At 48.7% G+C, this 25,545-nt stretch overlaps 8 protein-coding genes across 8 annotated transcripts; 4 read left to right on the forward strand and 4 right to left on the reverse strand.

Annotated features, from left to right (window-relative positions):
• Positions 1 to 3,847: 3,847 nt before the first annotated feature.
• Positions 3,848 to 6,978, forward strand: FPOAC1_004535 (uncharacterized protein; the record flags this gene model as incomplete). The annotated part of the gene is made up of 5 exons (XM_044849080.1): positions 3,848 to 3,987; positions 4,051 to 4,146; positions 4,363 to 5,544; positions 5,598 to 6,544; positions 6,599 to 6,978. 5 exons carry the CDS (start codon positions 3,848 to 3,850, stop codon positions 6,976 to 6,978), a joined length of 2,745 nt encoding a protein of 914 aa, XP_044707790.1.
• An 803-nt stretch (positions 6,979 to 7,781) lies between these two features.
• Positions 7,782 to 8,886, forward strand: FPOAC1_004536 (uncharacterized protein; the record flags this gene model as incomplete). The annotated part of the gene is made up of 3 exons (XM_044849081.1): positions 7,782 to 7,824; positions 7,881 to 8,692; positions 8,749 to 8,886. The coding sequence occupies 3 exons, from the start codon at positions 7,782 to 7,784 to the stop codon at positions 8,884 to 8,886; spliced, it is 993 nt and encodes a 330-aa protein (XP_044707791.1).
• A 139-nt stretch (positions 8,887 to 9,025) lies between these two features.
• On the reverse strand, positions 9,026 to 10,917 carry FPOAC1_004537 (uncharacterized protein; the record flags this gene model as incomplete). The annotated part of the gene is made up of 2 exons (XM_044849082.1): positions 9,026 to 9,761; positions 9,812 to 10,917. The coding sequence occupies 2 exons, from the start codon at positions 10,915 to 10,917 to the stop codon at positions 9,026 to 9,028; spliced, it is 1,842 nt and encodes a 613-aa protein (XP_044707792.1).
• Positions 10,918 to 11,551: 634 nt separating this feature from the next.
• Positions 11,552 to 12,592, reverse strand: FPOAC1_004538 (uncharacterized protein; the record flags this gene model as incomplete). The annotated part of the gene is made up of 1 exon (XM_044849083.1): positions 11,552 to 12,592. The coding sequence occupies one exon, from the start codon at positions 12,590 to 12,592 to the stop codon at positions 11,552 to 11,554; it is 1,041 nt and encodes a 346-aa protein (XP_044707793.1).
• A 1,135-nt stretch (positions 12,593 to 13,727) lies between these two features.
• Positions 13,728 to 14,966, forward strand: FPOAC1_004539 (uncharacterized protein; the record flags this gene model as incomplete). Its single annotated transcript, XM_044849084.1, has 3 exons — positions 13,728 to 13,801; positions 14,177 to 14,368; positions 14,420 to 14,966. The coding sequence occupies 3 exons, from the start codon at positions 13,728 to 13,730 to the stop codon at positions 14,964 to 14,966; spliced, it is 813 nt and encodes a 270-aa protein (XP_044707794.1).
• Positions 14,967 to 15,838: 872 nt separating this feature from the next.
• Positions 15,839 to 20,517, reverse strand: FPOAC1_004540 (uncharacterized protein; the record flags this gene model as incomplete). The annotated part of the gene is made up of 2 exons (XM_044849085.1): positions 15,839 to 20,425; positions 20,479 to 20,517. The coding sequence occupies 2 exons, from the start codon at positions 20,515 to 20,517 to the stop codon at positions 15,839 to 15,841; spliced, it is 4,626 nt and encodes a 1,541-aa protein (XP_044707795.1).
• Positions 20,518 to 21,326: 809 nt separating this feature from the next.
• On the forward strand, positions 21,327 to 23,285 carry ENP2 (Small ribosomal subunit biogenesis; the record flags this gene model as incomplete). Its single annotated transcript, XM_044849086.1, has 1 exon — positions 21,327 to 23,285. One exon carries the CDS (start codon positions 21,327 to 21,329, stop codon positions 23,283 to 23,285), a length of 1,959 nt encoding a protein of 652 aa, XP_044707796.1.
• Positions 23,286 to 23,543: 258 nt separating this feature from the next.
• Positions 23,544 to 24,046, reverse strand: FPOAC1_004542 (uncharacterized protein; the record flags this gene model as incomplete). Its single annotated transcript, XM_044849087.1, has 2 exons — positions 23,544 to 23,818; positions 23,869 to 24,046. The coding sequence occupies 2 exons, from the start codon at positions 24,044 to 24,046 to the stop codon at positions 23,544 to 23,546; spliced, it is 453 nt and encodes a 150-aa protein (XP_044707797.1).
• Positions 24,047 to 25,545: the final 1,499 nt, after the last annotated feature.

Below are 25,545 nucleotides of genomic sequence, written 5' to 3' on the forward strand. Positions count from 1 at the left end.
ATCACGTGTGTGTGAAAAAAGTGCAAGTGCAACTGAAGCAACTTCAAGGAAAACCTAAAAAGGCACTTTTTCAATAATGTGTGTTTCATCATTTGTACCTTCCGGTTGCGTACAACATGAGCGAAGTGAGGGCAACCGCAGACCAGCCTGTACAATTGACTAACACGGTATGATACCCGGAGATCGACCGACGATGATCCGGTCTCTAAATACCACTCGAAATATTGACCTGATATAAGAATTAGGAAACGAACATTTTCGCTAAATAAAACCACGCTGATTCCGTAAATGTTCAGCTCTCGTTGAACCACTAAAAATGCCAAGTGCGCACTCAATGTCGGCGAAAAGCGACACCTAACTTTGGTAACTGTAGACGACCGTTTACCTGCCGTAACCAGGTAGACCCGGGGGTTAAGATCCATGAAAGTTGTCGTGATTGGCTCGGAAAAGTATTTTCTGCTTGTAAGAGATGACAGACAAAGTGGATCAGTCTGGCCGCTCTAGCGGTCTCCAATCCCCATGGGGGGCAGTCTAGGCTCCCCCCGCATGTACTTGACGGTACTTGGGTCCTATCGCTCGGGTAGTAGCCGCGGAGGTTCGGTATCATTGGAATGCCCAGAAAGATGCTGGGAAAGAACTGGAAGGGAAACGGAATTTCTCCTACGAAAGGACTTCTGCTTGCAGGGTCCGTACATACTGTAAATAATTATATTATGTTGGCATTAGATCGATCACGATTGTAGCTTGAATGCCGAGATTGATCTGGACTGTTTGCAATTAACCGTCCCCCCCTTCCCACCAACTTGATTGCTTGTTGCTTTTAACATGTGCCTTGGCTATCAATAACCTATACTTGTTCGTTCAAGGTGGCTTACAAACAACAACCTGTCTCTTTTACCTCGCGACTCACTCTGACACATGCCCAGGGTGGCTTAGCAATTCTGAATGGGTGATAGTTTACTTGGCTGCCCGTGCAGAGCTGTTATGAAAGAGAGTTTTAGGGGGGATTCGTTCAGCGATGACGAAGGTTAAGTACCCAATAGTCTACGTTACAAGCCTCGACTGCTGCACGCCCCCCAAGACGTCGTGGCCTTGGCTGAGCTGGGCTTGCGTTGAGGTTATTTCAACTAACAAGAACAAGAACAAAGCTGTACCTTTTATTGACCCTACCATTCCATTCTCCCAAGCTGCCAGTACCAGTGCCTTGTTGCCTTGCGCTGACCCGTGCTGGCGCACAGTTCGGTAGAGTGTAGTACCTAGGTAGGGACGGCAAGAATTCCCGTCTGTTCCGTGTCCCTAGAATGGGATGTTTGAGTGCTAATCGTAGAGGCATGATAGGCTATATTCTGTCGTGTTTGTAACATTGATAATTGATCAAAATCTTGGGTATGCTACGTCTTTGTCGCATTTTTGGTTTTTTTTCCCTTTCTTTTTGCAGCTGTCCCTGTCGTTTTTCAATTCCGCTTTGTGGCTTGCTTGTTTTTGCGGAATCAGTGGCTCCCAGATATCCATTCCCCCAGATTGATGCAGTCGGGTTAGTTTGCCCACTCACACTCCCCACACTTTGTTCTCGCTTGAATAGTAGTGTCGAGATTTTATCACTTACGTACAAGATAACTTGGATCTGATGGGGAAGAAGGATTGAAACTATCTTCAGCACTACAATTCCGGATATTCTAACTGCTAGCATGTATGCATCTCGGTCAAATCTTCCCCATCTTATTCTAATCTGGTGATTCTGTCAACTAAGCTTGGCACCATCAGGAACACTAAGTTACGTTAAGGTAATGGAAGCACCGGGCATCCAAGCAAGTACCTCCTAGTACTGTAGCTTATCACCTCCAATTTCCCCGCCCTGGCCCTTGCGCCCGCGCTACGCCGTCATACCTTGTCCGACCTGTAATCCGGGCCAGTGTTTTCCATCTTCTCAGCAGTCTCCGAACGATTTTACAGCGAGTTTCTTAGGGGATTGACTGGCTGTACGGAAACCTTGCCACACCATTCCTGCTGGGCTTCCATGTCTCCTCTCTTCCCCTCTTTCCCTGGACTGGCTTGGCTGGACTCTTTCGCCACGTCTGTTTCTCTTTTTTTATACCTACACCCCTGTATCACCGTCTGTCTGGCTGGCTCGGCTGTTTCTGTCCCTCTCTCGACGTATCGACGTGGCATGCTCAAGCTATCCTACAGGCTACGCCTCGGTGTCCTCCGCCGACCGCCCACTGACAGAACTCTGCGGCGAGCCCTTTGATTGACCTGACATGAATCTAGACCTATTGGCGCCTGTTTATCACAGCAGACTTGGTCACTGAATAACCTATGATTCCAAGTCAGCGTGCACCGTACCTTATCTAAATCTCTCCTTTCAGTGCTGTGTTGCATTCTTACAGTGGGAATCATTATCTCGATACTTGAGATCTCACAGATTGCCCTATCGTCATAAATCCACACGCGTCTACTCCATCTTTTGTAGATCCGGTATCAGTGCCAGTCTCTCGGACGTTAAGCCGATGACTTAGACCGCAAATTCTGACACGCGCCAACCCATCTATTATGTTTTCCCCATTCTCTCCTCTCCTCTCCTCTCCTCCATCTCCGGGGCAAAACCCCTCCTTGCTGGTGCCTAGGTATGCGATTCCGCCCTCCCTCTCTGGGTACCTGCCTGTCTAGTTTTCTCCTCTTCCACAACCTCGTTTCTCATCCACCCATATTCGTCCACAGATTACACGGGCAAAACATGATATTTACCGGATGAATTGATAGACGATAAATAAAAGATCTGGACTTGATAGACCAAGGTCTTGGTTGGTATTTTTGAAAAGTCCAAATCGCCATATCCATATTCACGGTTCGGTTCGGCATCATACCGAAAACATCGTCCCTCCTCCATACGGCATTACAACTACAATTACAAGTTGACTTACAACAACCACAATCACCACCACCCAAAGTTTGACGAGGCTGGAGAGACGGTACGGCAGAGTACTCATCCAATAACGTGTTATACTCGGCCAATCCAGGTATTGTACCGTACCTTTTGATGTCGGCACGAGAGGGGAAAAGCCGAGATATCATACTGCAGCGTACCTACCGTAGGACACGAGAGGGGAAGCACTAAGAGGGCGTCTTCTGTTTTTGTGTCTGGTTTGGCTTGGTTTGGCTTGATTTTGAGGCTTACTGTCCGTCGTTGACCTTGTTGACCGTAACCTTGGCCTTGATCTCAACCTTGACCTTGTCCCCTCCATCTCATCCCATCCAGCTCCTTGGATTCATTCACTCTTCTTGGCTTAGGCTTAGGCTTGGTTGCTTGGCTGTGGTCTTTTTTTTCTCTCATACAGGACCTGGACCCTAGTCACTCCTCCTTCCTTTCAGGCTCTGCCCCCCGTTCTTCCCGTCCACCCCATCCCCATCTTTCCTTCCCCCATCCCCGTCTCGTCTTGTCTTGTCTCTCCCGCGGAAGGCAAATCCAAATCCAAGCCCAAGCCCAGGCCTCCACCTTCCCTTCCACCTTTCACCCTCCACACACTCCACCCTCCTTCTTTACGAAGCTTTGTATTGAATGTACCTGCTGCAACTGCATTGCGCTGCACTGTAGCTCACGGGCCACCGTCTATTTCCTCCTCCACATGCCATGCTTTACCCTTAACGCACCCCGCAATCTTCCTGCATCTATCTCCCCAGTTCCAGCTCCAAATCCCAAATCTGTGTTGCTCTACTCTGTTCTGCTCCTTCTTTTCTTCACTATCTCTTTTATCTCTCCTCGATATCTTTCACCCCACATCTCGATATCGAACATCAAACATAACTAGAAATCGACCGAGGACTTATTATCTGAGCCTGCGTATCCACGATGCTTGCTATTCAGTCCATGGAAGGCCCTCCTCGGCCTCTTCCTGGTCCTCCTCCTCCTCTTGTAGGCCCAGAGTCAACTGAAGTTCGCCAGCCAAAGCCCAAGACTCTTCCCTGCAAGTACTGTAGTAAACGATTCAGGTTCGTTATCTTTCTTCTTCGCCGACGATTCCATTGTAGGCTGACCAGACTTTCGCCATAAAGACGTGTCGAGCATGTGCAGCGTCATGAGCGAACACATACAAAAGAGAAGCCATTTTCATGTGGATGGGATCGCTGCGGAAAGACGTTCGGACGAAGGTACGTTTTCTTAGTTCCCCTATATTCCCCCGTCTCTCAGCCCGTCCCACCCGGTCACTCATATACTGTAACTGAGTCACCACTCACTCATCCACTCAATTCTTAACCTGTGACATTTCATGACCTCTGCCTCCTTTCCTGTCTTTACGTGCGCTATCCCAACCGGGACTTACACTTCACCTCAACTCTGTTAATACATACTTACATGGATATAAGGGATCTTCTTGTTAGACACGAGAAGCTCGTGCATCTCAACGAAGGTAGCAAAGACAACAGTCGACCCAGGAAGCTGTCGTCTAACACATCTTCAACCTCACATAAGAGCTCTATCTCTGAAGGCCAAACAAATACTGAGGCTATCGGACACCAACATACCAATGTTTCACGGCCCCCGCCACCTCAGCAACCTCTGCCACAGCCTCAAGCTTATCACCATGGGCCACCTCCAGGCCCTCAACAAAACCCTCACGATCACCGAGCACAGCCTCGATCAGCAGCTTGTAATCTTGATCTATTATCCGACGCAGCCCTTGCGAGCTCAGTGACACCTGTTCAGAGAAATGCTGCGCCAGCGCCTCTCCCACCACATTCTCCAGAATCCCGAAGAAAGAGTAGCTATGGAGAATCTATCGTCGCCTACACGACAGAACGCCCACGAGATGACCAACCTTTGGGATCTGGCTATGTACCTCAGCAACCACCTGGTTCTTACGACGATTACAACCCATTTCTTGACGAGTTTGCTTCTTCTTCTCACTTTCTACCCCCGAGCTTCGAAACCGAACAGCAAATGATGTACTCTCGAAGCCAAGGCGGGACCGCTCAACGACGCTTATCGAAATCTTCATTTCTTCCGGGCCGTTTCCCGCCCATGCAGACTGAAGCCCGAGATCCTGCAGATCCTGCCTCACGAGGCATTGATGAAGCAGCGCGGCAGTCCGCCCTTCGTATCTCTGTGGCCGATCATACCGTGATCAAGAACAGACTGGACGAATTTTCTGCCGTTCTACCCAACGATTTTGTGTTTCCTTCACGACATACTTTGACACGATTCTTGGAAGGCTATATCAGCGGGCTTCACGAGCATCTGCCTTTCCTTCATCTCCCGACTTTCTCACCTGCCGAAGCCGCGCCCGAGTTACTCCTTGCTATTCTCGCTGTAGGAGCACAATATCGCTTTGAGAAGAATAGAGGTTATGCTCTATGGTATGCTGCTAAGGCTGTAGCCATGGAACAGATCCGTCGAAGGCGTATTTCGGAGGTACATGCACTATTGCCGACTGCGGCTGCTTACAGTCCTCACTCGACACGCCCTTCACCAAGTGCCACATATCGTCACTCGTTTGCATCCGCGCAGTCTGAGCGGCCAGCAACACAGGATACTCACCGTGAGCCTTAGTAAGTTGCACCTTGATCTACTAGTAAGATCTTCCTTCTGACTGTGCATCTAGCTCTCCTAATACGCCTCAAGCTCGGATTGAGACTATCCAAGCCGTTTTGCTTCTATTCGCTATCGGCCTCTGGGGCGTGCCAACTATTCTCCATGAAGCATTATCCTTGCAGAGCAATCTCGCGATCTTGATTCGGGAAGAAGGCTTGGTTGCCGAGGTTAACCAAAGTGTGGTCAACGACTGGGAAACATGGATTCGACTCGAGACTGCGACACGGACCAAGCTTGTCGCCTACTGTTTTTTCAACCTCTGCAGCATTGCGTACAACATGCCACCATTGCTTTTGACGTCTGAGTTGAATCTGCTCTTGCCTCAAAGAGGCAAGCTCTGGAGGGCTGAGACAGCCTGGCAATGGCAAGAAATGCGACAGTCAACACCGATAATCGAGCTCACCTTACACGATGCCTTTTCACGACTATTCGGTCGGACAAACCAAGGCCTTCCGCAGCACCTGTCGTCCCTGGGAAGTTACGTTCTCATCCACGCGCTTATTCAACACATTTACTTGCTGAAGCAAACGTCTTTTGCGACTGGTCTTCCATACAATATTCACCGAACCATGAAGCCTGAGGATGTTGAGGAGGTTTCACAAGCATTGCGTGTATGGCAAACCAGCTTCGAGGATCAGCATCAGCTGAGGGCTGCGGAATCTGGTCACTACAGCATATCGGATTCAATTGAGGGCGGAACTCTGGATTACACGGCAACTGCCTTGTTGCGACAAGCGTACATCCGACTCTACACAGATGTGACCCCTTCGACCGCGCTCGAGACTCGGGATCCGCTTTTGGTGGCGTCCGCCTTGAGTAGGACTCCCTTACTAGTACGAAGTCTAAGACTGCACAGAGCAGTGTTTCAAGCAATCCATGCCCTGTCTATGCTAGTTAAGGCTGGTGTCAATTATGTAGCCAGGACCAAGTCCGCCGACTGGAGCATTCAGCACTCATGTAAGTACAATTTGAACGTTATTCTTCGACCCGATCACTAACTGGGTTCTACAGTGTGCAATTTTGAGTGTGCTATACTGGTATCCAAGTGGCTTTTGACAATTGGATCAATTGGACCGCATGAAGCGCCAGCTTCCCCCGAGGAAAAGAACCTGTTGGATATGGTGCGCCGGATGCTTGATGAAACTGAATTTGCGGTTCCGCCAATCGACCCATCGCTTTCAGGACAGAACGAAGCGCCTTCAAGCGACAGCGCCAAGCTACGACAACTCGCAGTCGCGGTTGTGCGACTCTGGGCGGAGACTTTCAAGGGAACACATATCTTCGAGATTGTCAAGGTCATGGGCCAGAGTCTCGACGCATATGCGGATTTGATCGAGAAGCCAAGAGACAGAAGTCCTCAAGTACGACTATTGGAGCCAAGCGTCAACTAAGAGACATGATAAAAGTTATTACTGGATATTCCCAGCTATGGGACTGCAACGAGAGATTATTGCAAATTTTGGGCGTCAGGGTTGAACATAGGGTTGGCACTCATCTTTCAGGAAGTGTACACCAGGGCCAGGAAAGCCAAGGTGGTTATGATGATTTATGATGTGGTATATTCTGTATATCAAGGTGTTTCAGGATGCGGTATAAGAGCCTTTGGTTTAAGCATGTTGCAAAATAAGGATGAAGTTTGAATTTGTTGAGCAAGGACAAGAGTCACTGGAGACAGAAGTCGAACAGGATAGTAATTCAATACCAGTTGAGATCTAGCTTATGATATGAGATTTCCTCTTTCGGTTTTTGATATCTAAAATACCTGCTTTGTGCACTTGTTGTTTCTGACAGCTGCCAATAAAGAAGTTGTTGTTCCCCGCAAAGTTGAATCTGGATGTACAATGGTAAGTTGCGGTACTCCTTCCCGCCTTCCGCATGTGAGAGTGGAGGACCGAGCCGAGTGTGGGGGAAGGAGTGGGTCTTTACTGGCATCATACCTCGGCACCTTTTTTAAGGTTGGTTACCGATGATCATGGAAATGGTCATGAGGGAGGTAGGGACTAACGTAGGTACTGAAACTTGATGGGTGTTGGTCCTGAAAATATCTAAACAACCTCGGGTCAAATCTTTCTCTTTATTCTTCTTTCTTATGTGAGACGGCTTTGATTACATAGACTTAGATATACAGGATCCCTCCCTCTCCCTATCTTTTGCATCTTTTGCACTTTGTTTCTACATCTAGACAATCATCACAATGCCTTTTGCGACTGAACTCACAAAGCGGCTGGGCATCAGAGGTTCGTATCACATTAACCTTATCCCCAACGACATCATACTGACTTTTACAAATCAGTGCCCGTTGTCCAAGGCGGCATGATGCACGTTGGCACCGCCGACCTCGCTTCAGCCGTTTCCAACGCTGGCGGCCTGGGCCTCATCACCGCCCTCATCTACCCGACCCCCGAAGAACTTCGCAAAGAGATCCAGCGCTGTCGCACCCTCACCAAGAACCCTTTCGGCGTCAACATCACTCTCCTTCCTTCCATGGTCCCTCCTAACTATGCCGCTTTCGCCCAGGCTATCATTGACGAGGGTATCAAGGTTGTCGAGACGGCTGGCAACTCGCCTGGTCCTGTCATTACACAGCTTAAGAAAGCCGGAATCATCGTTCTTCACAAGTGCACCACTATTCGTCACGCGCAGAGCGCCGTCAAGCTAGGCGTCGATTTCCTCAGCATAGACGGTTTCGAGTGCGCTGGTCACGTTGGAGAGAGCGACATTACCAATTTTATCCTTCTTAGCAAAGCGCGCCAAACTCTGGGTGTGCCCTTCATTGCGAGTGGTGGTTTCGCAGATGGTTATGGACTTGCCGCCGCTCTGTGCCTCGGTGCTTGTGGTGTCAACATGGGAACGCGATTCATGTGCACCGTCGAGGCGCCCGTGCACATCAAGGTCAAGGAGGAGATCGTTCGCGCACAAGAGACCGACACCACACTTCTTCTTCGACGATGGACAAACACCACTCGGTTGTACAAGAACAAGGTTGCGCTTGATGCGCTTGAAATCGAAAAGAAGAGTGAGTCGGGTGAATTCGCAGAGATTGCGCCTTATATGAGCGGTAAGCGAGGAAAGGAAGTGTTTATCACTGGAGATGTCGATTATGGCGTAAGTTTCTTGTCCTATCCGCTAGATTGTGAGACGAGCTTGCTAACTGATTATAGGTTTGGACAACAGGACAGGTTATGGGTTTGATCAACGATATTCCTACATGCGATGTGCTTGTTAGTAGAATTGAGAAGGAGGCTGAGACGGCCTTGAAAGAGAGACTTGCGCTATTGGTGCCAGAGTCCAAATTATAGAGCTAGATTATACTAGACGCGCGAGATTTTGTTTTTAGAGCATGTGCAAAGATCTATGTTTTGTTTTTGGTAGTAAATACAACTGATGAGCGATTCTAGAGCATAAACAATCTATGAATATAAACCTCTGTCTGTGCTTCTATGCTTGTACTTGTTCAAAATCTTGTGCTTTATGAAACGCATAGTCTAGTCGGTGCCGCTTCACCTGGTCTGATGATTCTGTCTGCTTCTGAGGTCGAGGTTGTTGAACGATGAGTTCTGGAACGCCACGGTTCTCGAGGGACCATTCCTTTGCCTGGCAAAGACTCACACCCGTCTCGATGAGGGAGATCTTGCCTCCGGGTCTTCCCATGGTCCAACCGGTCGGAACGGAACGTTGTCCTGGATCATACTTTGCGTCGTCGGTAAGATGGAGGTTCATTTCGAGGATGGCGCCGCGAAGACCGCAGTACACAGTATCCGACAAATCAGATGATTTAGCCAGACAGTAGATCCTATCGTATGTTGGGCCGCCGATATGCAGTGTAGCATCGGGACGCCAGTAATTCCGTCTAGATGTACCATGCCAGTTACACAACAGTCCGGCCTGGGGATCGCAACCCTGAGGTTGACAGTCTGGCGCCCAGCCTTGCCTCCACATTTTGTGATCGTCCTTTTGGCTGGGGAAAGGCCATTGTGTTGTGCATGGAAGAGCGCTTGTGTGGTGATATGGCTTGGGGTATCTAAAGTCAAAGAGACGGATATCCGGCGATGTGTTGCTACCAGCTACGAAACGCTCTGTTCCGTAGACGAGGAGAGAACTACCCGCTTCGTATGGCTGGAAGCGATCACGGTAGACTGCGTCTTGAGGTGAAGGGGTTCTGATATCCAAAAGTCTTAAGAGAGGTGAGTAGCTATTCCCAGTAGTCGCGGAAGAAAAACTCACCTGTATGTACCGTCGTCCCATGTACTCAAGAGGAGATTCTCATTTCCTCCCCTGACAGGCTCAATCGCCCGGACTGTTGTTTTCTCGCCCATCCTCACATCAGTCAACTTGGCAGCATCATCAAGCGGTCTCGGATTGTCAGCAGCATTGGTGAAGTGTATACCCGTTGGCGTGAGTTGACCCCAGCGCAGAGGGTTTCTACTTGCACCCAAAGCGCAGGCCACGACATCTTTGCTCATGAATTTGGTGCTTCGCAGAAACGATGCTTCATCACCAGGGCTTGTCTTTGAGAAGTCATAGGACTCTATAGGAGTCAATCCTGAGTCGCCTGATGCTGAGAGGTCGTAGAGCATGAGGGTAGAGCCTTTACCGCTTGCGAGGAGATTCGCCTCTGGTTGCCATTGTAAGGATGAGACTGCCGTTTGGCCTGGCGACTTCCTCATGTCAGAAAGATTATCTCGTAGTGGTCCATCTGTTCCCTTTAGTTGTCGTGAAATTGATGTAAAGTCGTCCCTGCCAGAGAGTATCTGGATGTCTCCGTTGGCTCTCCCGACGACAACTCCCGGTACCTCATTATCTTCTATGACCGATACTGCTGTGACGTCTCCGATGCCTCCTTTGTACCCATGAGCCTGACCCGGGATCTGATGCCAAGTATCAGGCTTCCCGTTAACGGGCTTCATTCTCACCATGAGGTTCTCACCCACACCGGCCGCGAGAACATCATTTTGTAGTGAAGATGAAAGCCGGGCATCAAGAACAGTGTGGAACAGAACCGACTGGCTTCCAGCCACCCTGCGGTGAAACCTCTCGGGCTGTTGCTTCTTCTCATGAAGGACATTAATCCAAAACCCACGCTTCTCCCAACAACGGTCGAGGTACGTCGCTCGATCCGCAATTGTACTCCATTGAGTATCACCATTCGTCGCTATTTCCAGTGAAGGAAATCTAGTTTTGACAAAAGTCCGCCACCCGTCCTGTCTAACAAGGGAGCGAAGATGTTTTGTCAAGGCCGAGACGTGCGCTACGTCGCGAGCCGTGTCGAGATGCTCGACGATATCGAGAACGAGGTCATCTGGAAGACTTGCTAGAGATACCTTATCCATGGTTTATTCTTGGTTGAGGTGGTGAATGTTGTTGTATCAAGGGCATTTCGCCGAGGAATTTTTAGATGGTTATGATGGCGTCTCTCTTTTTTTGACGCCGCTTTTCAATGGTTCGGTGACGTTTATTAAGGAGCAGAATTCGATCTTGGCGATTCCATGAATTGGGGAAAGTTTTGAGTATTCTCGTTTATCTATGAAGAAGAAAAGAATGGTTCAATAGGAAAGACAAAATCACAAGAACACTTTCCTAATGAATCAGGATTTGTTGCATTGCATTGCTTATTGCTTACTTGCTTCTTATTCTCACTACTGAGTTAGTTAGTGCCTGTCTGCCTAGAATTGCTATAAAACACGGCGTCATTGCGGGTCTGTCTTGCTTGTCTGATAATTGCATAGGCACATTAGATAACAACCTACTTGGCTGATATATCTTGCAAGAAAACCGCAGAAATAAAGAAAATAAAATATTAGTACTGGTAGCCTATCAATGACCATACAAAATGAATAAAATCTATAAAGCCTTATATATAACTACTAAGGTATCCCACAACCAACGCCAGCATATAACCGGACCTGCCCTTTGTGTTAAGCTTGCAATCATCAGCTGATTGAATGACTTACACTCGATTGAATGTTATTGAGGAAACGATTCGGTGAACCAATCTCTCTCATCCAGCCCGCCACGCCCTCTTCGGCGCCAGAGTTGCCTTTGACGATCCCAAATCCAAAAGCGATGGCCCGGGTGCGTTTCGAAATCGCTATGTTGACACTGGTGTACATCTTGTTCCCCCATTGCTCCAGAGTCTTTCTCTATAAAAGACCAATTGGAGATGGGAGAATACGACCGTAAAGTACAAGGCGCGGAACCAAGGGGTGATATTCCACTTCCACTACAACCTCCGTCATAATCCTTGTGTCTAGGTTCGGAGTGAGTTCGGTCCAGATGAGCAGCGGCGTTGTAGTAGGCACCGCATGTTTGATCAGGGGTATCCAAATAAGAGACTTGTGGTGAAGAAGCATCCTGTATACTATTACCAAAGTCCATGACCCAGCAGTCGGCGCCTGAGCCAGTGTTGCTGATGCTATCAAGTGTTGAGCTATGCAAAGACTCGGAGCTGACCTCTGATGGCCTTTGAATCTCTTCTGGCTCCGAGTCAGCAATGTTGGGGTCGGCGATGTTTGGTTGAGTCTTTGGGCTATAAAGGCTGATAAGGTATTTCAACTTAGCTCTGGACCGTTCGTTTACAGTCGAGATACCGTTTCTCTCAAAGTCTTCTCGAGAGTTGAGCTCGCGAGGCAATGGTTCTTCTGGGGGACTGATGTGAACACTTTGCCAGAGTTCGTCAGTATCGTCTCCTAGAACGAGGTCCTGCTGGAGTCCAGGAACGACGTGAACTTGACTGGTCTCGAGGTTCTCGTCAGATCCTTCGAACGTCCAAGAGATCCAGACAACAGGAGGGACTTTTGTGGGTTGTGTATCGTCGACGATTCGTAGTCTCTCGGCAAGTTTGTTGGATATGAGGCCATTCTTTCCTCTTCCGTATACGGCAGCATAGATGCGGACTGGGCCTTGGGATTCGCGCTGTTGCTTCGACAAAGATTGATCCGCAGCCAGTGGTTCCCAATGCGTTATTATGGCGAGGGTACTGTGGGTGCCAGTGAGTTCATATGGCATTTCTTCGGTGTTCTGCGTTAGGCTCGTCAATGCTGAGTTGGCGAGGGAGACAAGGAATGATTGAGGCTTACACGACTTTAGAGACGGAACTTGACATAAGGATAACTGAGGATTTTGAGAGACGGCTGTTAAAATGAGTGATTCAACAGTCCCAATGTGTGCGAGAATGAGGGTGGGATGGATACAGGACTTGTAGGCAAAGCCTGAAGTAGAATTTCTAGAGCCTCAAATAACGACACCATGATATTGAGGCATCGGGGAATGGAACTTTGTGGAACTGGAATTGAGGCGAATCTTATAATATTGAAAAGGATTGCAGAAAACCACTTCCAAAGGGGCATCGGCTGACCCTTTGGAGTGTTGCATACTTAGCCAGGAAGGTTGGTAGGAAAAGGAGTCTTTTTGCCGAGATAGATAGGGATGTATTGAATCAGGCTCTGAGTTCCAGATGGGGAAGTGTTGGTTGAGACAACCAACGCACCCTCTTCCTCCTACCGTATGTAGGATGACACCTCCATGTGAGGAGCTGAGTCGTCATATCATTTCTCATCACATCACATTGCATCGCATCGCATTAGCCTAGTATCTTTATGCAATATATGATTTTGGAAATTACAATTCAAAGACTCGAATCCCCCGAGTTTATTGTCTTTCTATTGTCAACTCCGAGTCGAATATCAGTTACTGCAATTACAACACCCTGGAAGACACGACTATGTCATGCTCAATCCATATCATCCCGTCTCCATTCCCTTTTGTTATTCCACTTATCGCTTCACCTACTCCTCAACTGCCCCAGGCCCCCTCTCTCTCTGAGGCCAATCCGGCCAACCACGATGATACATTAAATCCTAAACAAGATGACTGCATGATCGGACGGCGGAACTTGAGCTGAAGAGTAGGTCAGGTTGAAAATAATCATCTCTTTCTATAGGGAAGGGAGGGATCCGAGGGTAGGCTCCCGACGATGGCGTGTTAACAACCGAGTGGCAGCCGAATTTGTTGTTTTGTCAACCTACTATGGGTGCCCAATGTAAATTACCTACTACAGCATAAACATCTGGGCCGTCTACTTCCCATACGCCCCGTCTTAAGTGAGGCTCTGCAGAGTGAACGCAATACCCAGGCCTACTATATGCCCCCCTCCCCCCATATCCAATGGAAACCTGATGCAATTCTCTTGTCTAGCACTTCTTGGTCTGCTCAAAGGTGAACCTTGGGTAAGTAGGGCTTCCTCTTACTATCCCACCGCTCCGCCGCCGTTTCTCTTCTCCTCATATATCCTTTCTTGCACTTTCAAGCCTCTTTTTTTTTTTTTTTTTTTTTTTTTAAATAGCCAAGCACTTTTTCCAATGTGGTGGAGATGAGTTGGAATAGATCCTTCAACCCCAACAGAAAATCACGAAGAGAACTCGACAGGAACTTGCTCTATTCCACATTGATTGGAAATGTCACTCCCACAAAGGCATCAAGGAAAAAAGCAGAGCGTGGGAGAAACTCAGGCAATAGACGGCCACCTCATCGACTAGTACCACCACGCATACCGCGAATACCGGAGAGTAGTGATTCGACCACCAGTGCCAGGCTTTTGACCCCAGCATCTGGTCTATCTTCGGAAGAACATATCAACAACACTGCCCGACCAGAATCGCGGTTCAACAGCCAGGGCCCGAACTCGACCTTTGTTACCGAAGCGACCGATATAGGGATACCTGGTATCGATCAAGGAGATCTGGAAATAGAACCAAGGTCAACTATTTACGAAACAGACCCTATGTGAGTATTGCCTTCCAAACTACGTCCTTCGCTCCTCTAACATCTTCAAAGTATTCCATCGGCCTTCGAGAACATAAGTTTTAGTTCCTCTACAGACTTGTGGAACACCTTCGAGCCACAGGATATGAGTCCGGCTGAACTTGAGCGACACATGGAAGAGACAGACCGTGAGGTCCAAAGAAGGGCGGCACCACCGTCAGCCCTGGACCAAAGCCTAGACCAGGAAGGCTTCCCTGTCAGACTTACTTTTGAGAATGAACATACATCCCGAGAGAATGTTCTTTTCAACGAAGACTATGAGGTCAACTTCGTTTCCCAAGGGTACCTCAATAAACTCCGAATGACTTCTGGGAAAACGCCTTGCTTGGTTCCCGCTCCGCCAATTTATCGAGAGGTCCTCACTCCTGACGGAGTATTGGCTCCTGTTCAGTATCTCCTCTATGTCTACCTTGAATGGGAATCCCCTGATATTCCATTCCCGCCCCGCCAGCTGTGCTTCGTTCGCTATAGTGGAACTGGAGGTATACATGACGCGAAGCTGATTCTGGGTCAAAGTTGGTTCAAAGATACCGAGGATCAAGCATTCAGCCGGACCTAAGTGTGGGCTTGAAATGCCAAAGATGGCTATTATAACGCAGCATGAACTCTACAAGGCTGAAACATAAACAGCTTTGAACAGGACGCATGTGCTCGATTCCAATACGTTAGCAATACGACACGATGATTGAGGGCAGTTTTTTTTTTGGACGCATATTGGGCCATATGTACGCCTGATATACATAAACCCTGGATACCTTCGTCCTCAGGACTGCTTCTCGGTTGGCTGTGGTATTGCAATATTTTACCGCTCAGGGTTCCGGACTCCTTACGAATACTCTGAGCACAAGATAGTATCTTGACAGAACTTCATGCAAAGAAGGTCAGCGACAGATATGCGAGGATTTCCCAGCGTACATTGTTTGCTTTTGTTTTTTTATTATGACTTTACGAAACAGGTCATTTGTCAAAGGGCGGATGGATGGATGTTTTATACGCTCCTTGAGTTTCTGTTTAACCTTGTGGTACAGTGTTTTCCAACTGAAATGGCAGATTGGCTACTGTACGTAACTTAAGTAAACAAAGAAAAAAACACATTGTTTGTGCAAAACTCATTTACACGATGCTCATGATTAAGGAATAGGTAACCAAGCCCCAGGCTATTAGAAGGATTAACCGCTGGAAGCATAAGAGATGTGCTCCTTAGACTATAGCTCTTAGACTACTTATTTTTGTATCCCAAGACTTAGGAGGTTGATCTTTCTACTACTCACTAGAGACCGAGAACATCTTTCACAGATAACATAAAGTCAAGCTATATTCGCATGGTTGTCTGACTATCCAATCATAGTATATGCACACAAAGTAAAACGCCATGCACCAACAAATACACCCACCTCCTTCCAATGATGACGCCTTACAATGCCTATCCTATTATAACAAAAGATGCAGCGCTCGTACGCCCTTCTCAGCTACTGCAATATGCCAAGGTCGAACATCCGTCTCGCGATCTGTGACACCTCTAGCACGGGCCAAAGTACCAAGACCCCTGAAGTAACACAGCATCTCTCTGAGTAGAGGCTCGTACGCACGTGGGGTAGCCTCTGTATGGACAAGGTTGACTTCCATCACGACTGGAGGATCTTCGATTTTTATTCCTGTCCGTTTGATCAAGTAACCACTGGCAAGCGCAGGTCGCACTTCAAGAAGTGTAGTAGAGTTGCCAAATCGATGTGCAGCGATGGCACCCCATGTTTGATCAGTGGCATCGATCAAGAAAGAATCAGCATCTGGTTCCGTAACACTTTCGGCACCTGGGGTGGCAGCTAGGGTACTAGTTTCCCGCATAGGGGTTGCTGGAGTCGTTGTTTGCTCCGGCGAGACAATGTTAGCCTGCGGTGTGGACACGGGTGTTGAGTAGAACGCTGAAGTTGCCGCATGGGGAATCTTCACGACGGGCGGCACAAGTTGTAGGGACGGGCTAGTGTCAACCGACATCAAGATCATCGTAAAAGAATACTTGTCATCGAGTGTTGATGCTGCTTGCCACCACTCAACCTCTTTCTGGTCCATTGGTCCTGCTCTGGTAATGATTACGCGCCAGTGGACTTTCCATATCGATATCATGCTTAGTGTCGTCGCCCAGATTTCGGTTATGATGGCTGCTTTGTTTTGGGAAGCAGATCGATCAGGGGTTCTGCTCCGCGTGATCGAGTAAGATGCAGTGGCTTGTCGTTGCCCACGGTTATCGGTCCATGCAGCCGTAATCCATCGGCCATCGAGGCTTTCAGCGTAGCCCACATGAATACATGAGTTTTCATGCATGAGGGATTGAGAAGGCGAGATAGTTAATTTAAAGTCGATCATTCGAGGCGGAGGCTGTTCAAGCATGACCGCAGGCGCAGGGGTAGGGCCGCCATGTTCAGGAGCCAAAAACAGCGTGCATCTGTCGTAAGTTTCTACACAGAGCTTGATCATTTCTGCGGGAGTTGGAACGACTAGAGATGTCGTAGACGATATAAGATTCGATGACACAAGCTGCAAAACCAGCTCGTTCTGCGGTGATTCTCTGCGAGCTGCTAGGAGTTCACTGTACTCGTCAAAGCAGCGGTAGAAAGCGGTGCAAGCTTCGATGATAGAGGCGGGATTGTCAGGTGAGTAGACGAAGTAAATGACCAGATTCTTGTCCTTGGACTTCAATTCTGATAGAGAGCTTCGGAGCACTTCCATGCTCTCCACTAGAGAGGAGCCATGACCAGTAACAGTCGCGTCAGGTGAGGTTGAGATCCTATCGACCTCATATGGCAAAACGCCGTCGTCCCAGTCTCCAGACAAGGGCAGGTTGTTGAAGGTACCTAGTTTCAGCGATTCGTATACACTCTTCGAACGATCGAGAAAACTTCCGACGTGATCTGACATTCCCTTCCAGCCAGGAAATATGCAAAGAGCAGTGACATCCTTTGCGCCCCACGAAGGTGACAGCCCAAGACCTTCCCAGAATGAGATAGATGACGGAAGTACCGAGAGTTTTGTTTCTGATCTGCGGACCTCGAGATGGGGTACTGGGATCTGGTAGAGGTTGTTGGGCCGCAGTTGCTCGACATTGGTATCTCTGCCAGGTATCGGTCGGGGTTGCAGGCGATTTGGCCGCCCCACGAGTGGAAGGTCTAGTATCTCGAGCAATCCTTTCAATCGTACCGCCGTGGCGCTTCCTAAATTCGAGGGAATAATGTTTTGGAGAAGTTGAAGCGAACTACGGGCAACATTGAGCTCATGACCTTTCATTGTTGCAAGTGCAATAGACGACTCTTTCTTGTGATCAATACCGATATCAAGTCGGCCAGTGGCAGCTTGTTCGGTAATAATTTGTGCGACCTCGACAAACTCGAGGTTAGAAAGTCCCACTTCTGCATTGAGAGGCTCCGGATCCGAAAAGAAGCGATGGAGAGGCATTTCTGGGGACTCAGTCTTTGATAGTTTGGGCAGTTCGATTGCAAACTGCTCTTCGGTGGCATCATCTATCAGATCTGCCTCTCGTGATGTTGTGGCTTGCGAAAGTGCATCATCGTCCACAACTGTCCGTTTCACGCTGGACTTGATCGGCGACATAGGGCCACCGGAGATTGAACTTAGGTCATCTGCCTCTGAATCGGCATCACTATCTTCTGAGAAGGATGCATTGCCGTTCGATTTTTGGGCATTTGAATGATTAGCAGATCCATCTACGCCAGTCAAACTTCTGATTAAAGAGACACCAGAGAGGGTCTTGGAGTCCGGCTTGATCTTCCCCTGTCTTTCAAGATATTCATCTGTGGAAAGGCCTTCAGAATCGCGCTTCAATTCCACACTGCTCTGATCCTTTGAAAAGTCAAAGGCACCGCCGTGTTCGTACTTCTTGTTGATCAGGGGGATCTTAGGGTCAAATTCGACTTTCTCAAAAATGCTACTCTTGCGCCGAAGAGGGGCTTGAAAGGTGAAGTTCTCCTGTGTAGGACTAGTCAGAGAAGCCTTGACTCGCTTGAACACAGTATCTGGGTCAAAGGGGCTGGATCCTCGCTTGTTCGAATTCGATCGTTCAGTCTTGACCTTATGGTTGATCTCGTCATTGAGGGAGCTCCTGGCGTGTTTTAGTTCTGGCTTTGCAAAAACAGGCTCATGGGTCTTGGGCTTTGACCGGATCTTGGGCTGTGGCTGTGGCTCAATAACTTTCTGGAGTTGTGGTTGCGTGATCATCGGTGGGGGCATTACTTGAGTGAATATCGTCTGAGGGAGTATCGCTTGGGGAGGTATAGCTTGGGGGGGTGTCGTCTGATGTGGTATCGCTTGAGGGGGTGGTGGATGCGAAATTGGGTGTAAATCGGACATGTCGATATCCATGTCGTTGCCATCAGGTCCGTCAAAAAAGTTGAAGTCGTCTTCTGTCACATCATGATCACCAAATACATCTCCACCCATACCGTTCATGATATCATCAGTGTCGCCAAGCAAGTTGCTGTCGCTTCTCTCTCTCTTTTGTTCATGGCCGCCATCCCATGTATCATGGTCAGCATCAGCCATCGGTGTCACTGTTGGCATCGTGGCATCAGCGTCAACAACTGCAAGAGTTGGCGGGTGATTATTAGGGCTGGAGGTCGCCCCGTCTATAGAAGGAGTAACGCCAAGGTGCTGTTGGATGCCGTCGGGAGGAGTTGGATACATGACACCAGCAGTAGCCGTACTTGGACGCCGTACCGATAGTGGAGATTGGCCGTTGAGACTTTGAGCTTGGAGGTTAGCACCATTGACCTCTTTCGCAGCAGCATAGGCACGATCGGATTTGCGCCTGGAAACCCTCTCTTCCCTTTCAGAAGTACTAGCAAACCATCCACGGGCATCACCCAAAGGATCGTGGCATTCCTCATGGCCACTCAGGATAGTATCTCCTACACGGTGAGTCGTCGATACCTCCAATGATTTCTTGCGAAAGCAAAGAGCTCCCGGCCATGGAACGGTGGCACGCAGTCGCTTCTGCTCCCCATCTATATCCTGTGAAGTCGGCTTTGTGATGAGAAGATTGACCCATGGGCCCGCTTTGAAATTAGACGGATTAAGTCCACAATATTCAAGGGCTCTGAGGCACGAATGTTTCCACAATGAATCATGTGCTTCTGGGAAACTTCTAACGCTCAAAGCTTGTGTGTTCGGTGTCTGTGCAAGACTCCGGTCTGCATCTCCGCTGGAAAAGCCGGATTTCGCAGCAAAAACTCCATAAGGGGCAGCCAATATCGAACCACTCAGCGAAGGAGAATCTCCAGAAAGCACATCTTCCACCGTAGCCAGATTCTGGCAATAAGAGAAGTAAAGGCTGACCACAAGAGAGCCTGTCGTCGTAAGATAAGTTTTGAATGTACCGATAAGAGGATCGGCCTGCAAAGAATCCTTTTCGTGTTCGTTTCTATCGGCTTGCAATGGTGGGATTAATATTGTCCTGTAGTTGAGAGGAACCGCCGTAGATTGGCTACAAAACGCGAAGGTTATCGCGGAAATTACTGCAATGATGAATTGTTCGTATATAACCTTGGGTACTGGCTGTGTCGTCTTGGTGTCGACAGGCTGGGCCGGAGGTTGAACGCCTCCTTCTGCCTGAATTCCCGCGATTTGTGTAGGTGAAATTAGGGGGTTGCGCTGATACGGTTCAGCTGGAGATGTGGTCGCGGCCGTGCTTGTTGCAGCATTCTGTGTTGTGTTGCCGGGGATGCGGTTCTTCTGTAAAGCAGCAGGCTCGAGTGTACCCTCCTCGACCATTCCCAGCGTGTAGCCACAAGCTTCAAGACTGACACCCGAGCCAAAACTGACAGCCTTGTTTGCTCCATCTTTGTTGGTAATCTGAAAGATCCATATCGCTCCTCGGTCGGCGTCGTACGAAACTAACTTTCCTTGGTCACGAAGTGTACTTTGAATCTCGAGGGCGGAGGACTGGAAGCTATGCGATTGGTCTGTGGACGACTCGTAAATGCGAAAGGCTATCGACGCGATGTTGTTCTGCAGATTCAAATGTCAGATGGGGAATGAAAGGGGAGGTTTGTACCACTAACTATCGACAGAGTATTCGTTTCATATTCGCTGGTCTCCATTGCGACAGTTTCCTTGCCGCCCCGAAGTCGCAACCGTGAATGCGGCTTAAGGCACAACGGCTAGGCGCAAGCCTAGATGGGCCCGGTGTTTGTCGTTGTCACCTTAAAGGCAGTCGAAGCGTAGGTTAACACGGGGGTCCTCGAAATATGGTTGTTACGATTGTAGTTGTTGGGGCCGTCGATTCTCCGGACTCCATCTCAACGAACGAGACACTGGTGCCGAGCGAGCAGCTCGGAGATGGCGCTGCGGGGAGCTTAACAGGTACTCGGTCGGTAGATGAGCGTTCGAACTGTGAGAATTGAAATAGAGTTAAGCCATTAGAACTATGTTGTGCTGCCTTGCAATTAGTGATCGATGGGTTGATGTTATGTATTAAATCGATGTTTGATGATATATTTGACGTCTGTCGCGAGATAGAAATTCAGTGGAGTTCGCACGGGAGCCAGGGCCTCAGCTAGGATGGGGCACCAGAAAGTGAGTAAACAGGGACGTTTTAGGGGGTCCCTGATGGATGTTTGATGGAGGACGTCAGTTGTACTTAGGGGCCCTCCAAGCGGACTAGGTTATTACGGACATAGCCTATTGACATCCCGATAGTAGGTACTAAGGTAGATAGGAGCAAGTGGCCCGATGGCCGGGGAGGTCCCTTCACCGAAGCCCGGTCACCGAGCTCACCGAGCTTAGTGGGGCAAGCTTTTTCTTCACCTTGATTTTTTTCCAACTCTAGTCCAGTCGCATCCGCAAAACTTACTATCTGCAGTACAGCAAACAACCTTTGTTCTTGCGATTTACCAAGAACAACGTCGCAATGAAGTTGTCTAACCCGGGAACCGTGCCCGTATACACAATCTCGGGCGCATCTTCAGCCCGACCTCTTCCTGACTGGCTTGCGCGACGCAGAAAGCGAAGCTTGAAGGATGATGCCGAATACCAGAATCGTGTCGAGCTCCTACAGGATTTCGAATTCGAAGAGGCCAGCAACTGCATTCGAGTCAGTGATGATGGTGACTGGATTATGAGTACTGGTACATACAAGCCGCAAATTCATGTTCACAACTTGTCTCAGCTGTCGCTGTCTTTCGCCCGTCACACCAACGCCCTCAACCATTCCTTTCAACTTCTGTCGTCCGATTACTCCAAGTCTATACATCTACAAACCGATCGCCGCCTCGAATTCCATACTCCCATGGGCTGTCACTATGAAGTTCGTCTTCCCAGATACGGCCGAGACCTTGTCTACGACCGACAGTCCACCGAGGCTCTTGTACCATCCGTCGGCCTGGATAGTGATGGCAAGGGTGAAGTATTCCGCATGAACCTCGAGTTGGGACGTTTCATGAAGTCCTACCAGGTAGATGTCGGTGGCGACGATGAATTAACTGGTGGTGGCCTACAAGGAGGCATCGGAGTCGGTAGTGTCAACACTGCGGCCATTGCAGAAAACACACACAATTTGCTTGCTTTCGGAACTTCGATAGGAACCGTCGAGTTCTGGGACCCTAGGTCCAAGTCAAGAGTTGCCATGTTGGGCGGTCATGACGGTGAAGTTACAGCACTCGACTTCAGTCCTTCAGGCCTTTCTATTGTCACTGGCTCGTCGACAGGCATGATGCAGATTTTCGATCTTCGACGACCTGTGCCCCTCCTCAAGAAGGACCAAGGCTATGGATTTGCAGTAAAGAAGCTTATACACATGACAACGGCATCACAAGAAAAGAAGATCCTCTCAGCTGATAAGCGCATCATTAAGCTGTGGGATGAGCAGACAGGAGACCCATGGACGTCTGTGGAACCTATCGTGGACATCAACGACGTGGCTTGGTGTAAAGACACTGGCATGATCATGACAGCCAACGAAGGCAAGCAGCAGCACGCATTCTTCGTCCCTCAACTTGGTCCTGCGCCCAAGTGGTGCTCTTTCTTGGACAACATGGTCGAAGAGATGGCCGAGGAGGTGCGCACCGAAACATACGACAACTACAAGTTCTTGACACTTCCCGAACTGAAGCAACTGAGCTTGTCTCACCTTGTTGGAAAGACCAACTTGCTCCGACCATACATGCACGGTTACTTTGTGGCTTCCAAGCTGTACGAGCAGGCTAGGTTGATTGCCAACCCGTACGTCTGGGAGGAAGAGAGGACGAAGCGTATCAAGGATAAGGTTGAGAAGGAGCGCGCAAGCAGAATCAGAGGCACTAAGAAGGTCAAGGTTAACCAGAAATTGGTTGACAAGCTTCTCAAGAAGCAGGAGAACAGAGATGAAGTTGATACCAAGGCTGGTGTTCTTGGCGATGATCGTTTCAACAAGATGTTCGAGGATGAGGCCTTCCAGGTCGACGAGACAACAGGAGAGTTCCGCGCCCTCAACCCAAGCACAGCTGTTGAACAGGCCATGCAGCCTAAGGGCGCCACGCGCTACCAAGCCAAGGACTCCGATGACGATCAGTCCAGCGATGAGGATATGGATAAGCCTGTCGCCCCACCCAAGAAGAAGACCAAGGACGATGATGATGTTGTCATGCGTGTTACATCAACCAGTAACCAGGGACGAGCCGTCAGGGATACAGCGCTCGGCTCAAGACAACAGAAGTTCGGCCGCGTCAACAAGGGCCGTGGCGAAGTTGTCGGCGAGCGACAAGTTTCATTTGTCCCTGAGTCAAGGAGGAAACAGAAGGCGCGAGAGGAGGAGTTGCCCGCCGAGCCTCGAGATAAGCGAACTGGAGCTGCTCGACGAAGTGCCAGCGGTAATACATTTAGACGGATCTAAGAAGGAGAAAATAGGCGCTTGGAATTCATTATCAAAAATAGCAAAGGCGTTATCGTTCAGTTCGTGGAGAAAAGATGAGACAGCCCATGCGTGGAAGTTTACTATTTATACATGAATGATACCCGGATCCTGTCCGTTGGAAACACCAGTTTAAGGTCGCGACCATCGAATATTGTGTCAGACAACTTCCTGCGACCTTTCTCTGCCAGTGTGATTGCCAGCTGAGCCATTCTTGGCTGGCGCCCTCTAAGTCGCTATCTACTTTCTTGTCCACTTCTTCTCCTTTCGCTTTGCCTTGGCTTGTGCCAGTCCCTTTTCGAGATCTTCAGGTCGAATTCTTGGTGTTGGGGGGACATCGTCTTCAATCCGTGTACGATTGCGATGAGTTGGAATAGGCCCGTCCTTGACTGAAGATGGGAACTCTGTTCTTCGGGGTGTGAGAGCGGTGACAACCTTGCGGGCAGACTTTCTAAGCGTCTCTCGCATTGTCCATTCACGCTTCTTTGCAATAAAGAAAAGAGCAGCTGTAGAGACTATAATGAAGTTAGCATATGCAATGAGACAACACATTGATGACACATACTACCAACTAGACTGACAACAACAACAACAATAACGATGGCGATCATGCCGCCTTGTGAGATGGAGATGGAGTTTCCTGAACTGTCACCAGCAGCACCGGCATCGGTGCCAGTGTCTGCACTTGGGGCATCATTGTATACTTCCGATGCCAATGGGAAAGGGTCAGTTGTTTGAGACATTATGTTTGAATAAGAGCTCGTTGCTGGAATTTGTTGTTCGAGAATGTGCAAAAGAAGGCTCACAGAACCTTGGATAGTATGGAAGAAAGCAACAACACCATATAATTAAGATAGAAGGACCAGAATTTTCATAAGAATATAGCCATATTGAGAGGATGGGCATTGTATTTACATCCATGGATCTATTTTCTTTCATCCCCCACATAGGTTACACCCAGCCCAAGCACCCCTTGATACCGACTTGGCCCTCAACTCCCGAAGGTTCAAGACGAATCGTTATTGGATCCTCATTGCTGGGTCGAAACTCAAGCACAACACAGGAACCGCGATATAGGTACATGCTTGGTTGTGATTGGTGATCGTCGAGCTCGAAGCGCTGAGCGGCAAAGCCTCAGACAGGGGTCCAACCAATAAGACAAGCGTATACGCACTTGAACAACCGCATTGCTCGTTGCTCGTCACGCGCCAAAGGGTGATTAATGCAGGGCCGTTGCTTGTGCCCAAGGAATATTTTTCTTATGTTTCACAGTGATGAGCCGCTGGATTGGTCCTACAGAGTCTTAGTCTGGGGATTAAGTTGTAGTGCATGTGGATGTTGGAGATGGGTTTCATTCTGACATAGGTCGGTGATAGCAGCGGCTGGGATCAATATAGTGAGGGTGGCCCAAGCGTCTCTGACGTTCCATCATCTCTAAGTCTCATGCGAAGCGCCCAAGGTCAGAAATAGGTCTTGTATGCTTCTCTTGCCATTCTCTAACATTGTGTGGCCGACATTGAGGTTTCGTCTATTTCCTTAATTTGAAGATAACCGCCTCTGTACTGCCTTGCCTCTAAGCGAGCTGCTTGGCCATGTAGTACAGTTTGAACTTGAATAGATCACGACTGTCAGGTTTGGCGTTGCACAACAACTCAACGATATACTACTTTCCTTTGAGGCTGTATCTTTTACGAGGAGCAATCCCCTGTATGATCTACAAAAGTCCTTGCCGACAGGGTTTGTGAGGCCGTGTGTGATATCACTCGATAGTCATATTGGGGTTGTATTATCACAAGGAACTGTTTCCTCATTCCAAAGGTTCACACGCTCTTTGGAGCCGTCAAGTACTTGATTCGTGCGTATACCCAGATAAGCATACAAAACATATGTGAGAGGGTGCTCTCGTGAGAGGAAAGAAAACACCACACTCTAAACTCCCGGTACTGGGTACCTATTCAGGCAGAAAATGGCGAGAGGCGCCTTTAGGTACAGAAGCAGTAGTTGCTGAAAGCAACCGAGCTCAAGCAAGACCAGTTTATGTTGTTTTTGTCAGGTTTATCAGGCTGTTTATTGCTATACACCAAAGCTCAAATATTAACGTTTCTACTACCCATCAGACGCTCCAACGGTGATGGGAAAGCAGTGTAACAGAATTGGACCAGACAGGTAGGGAACAATTGTAACCATTGTACTAAGATAATTGTATATACACAAGTGCTTGTTGATTTAAACCTCTACATGT

This window comes from Fusarium poae, chromosome 2, assembly GCF_019609905.1.
Source record: "Fusarium poae strain DAOMC 252244 chromosome 2, whole genome shotgun sequence".
Taxonomy (NCBI): Eukaryota; Fungi; Ascomycota; class Sordariomycetes; order Hypocreales; family Nectriaceae; genus Fusarium; species Fusarium poae.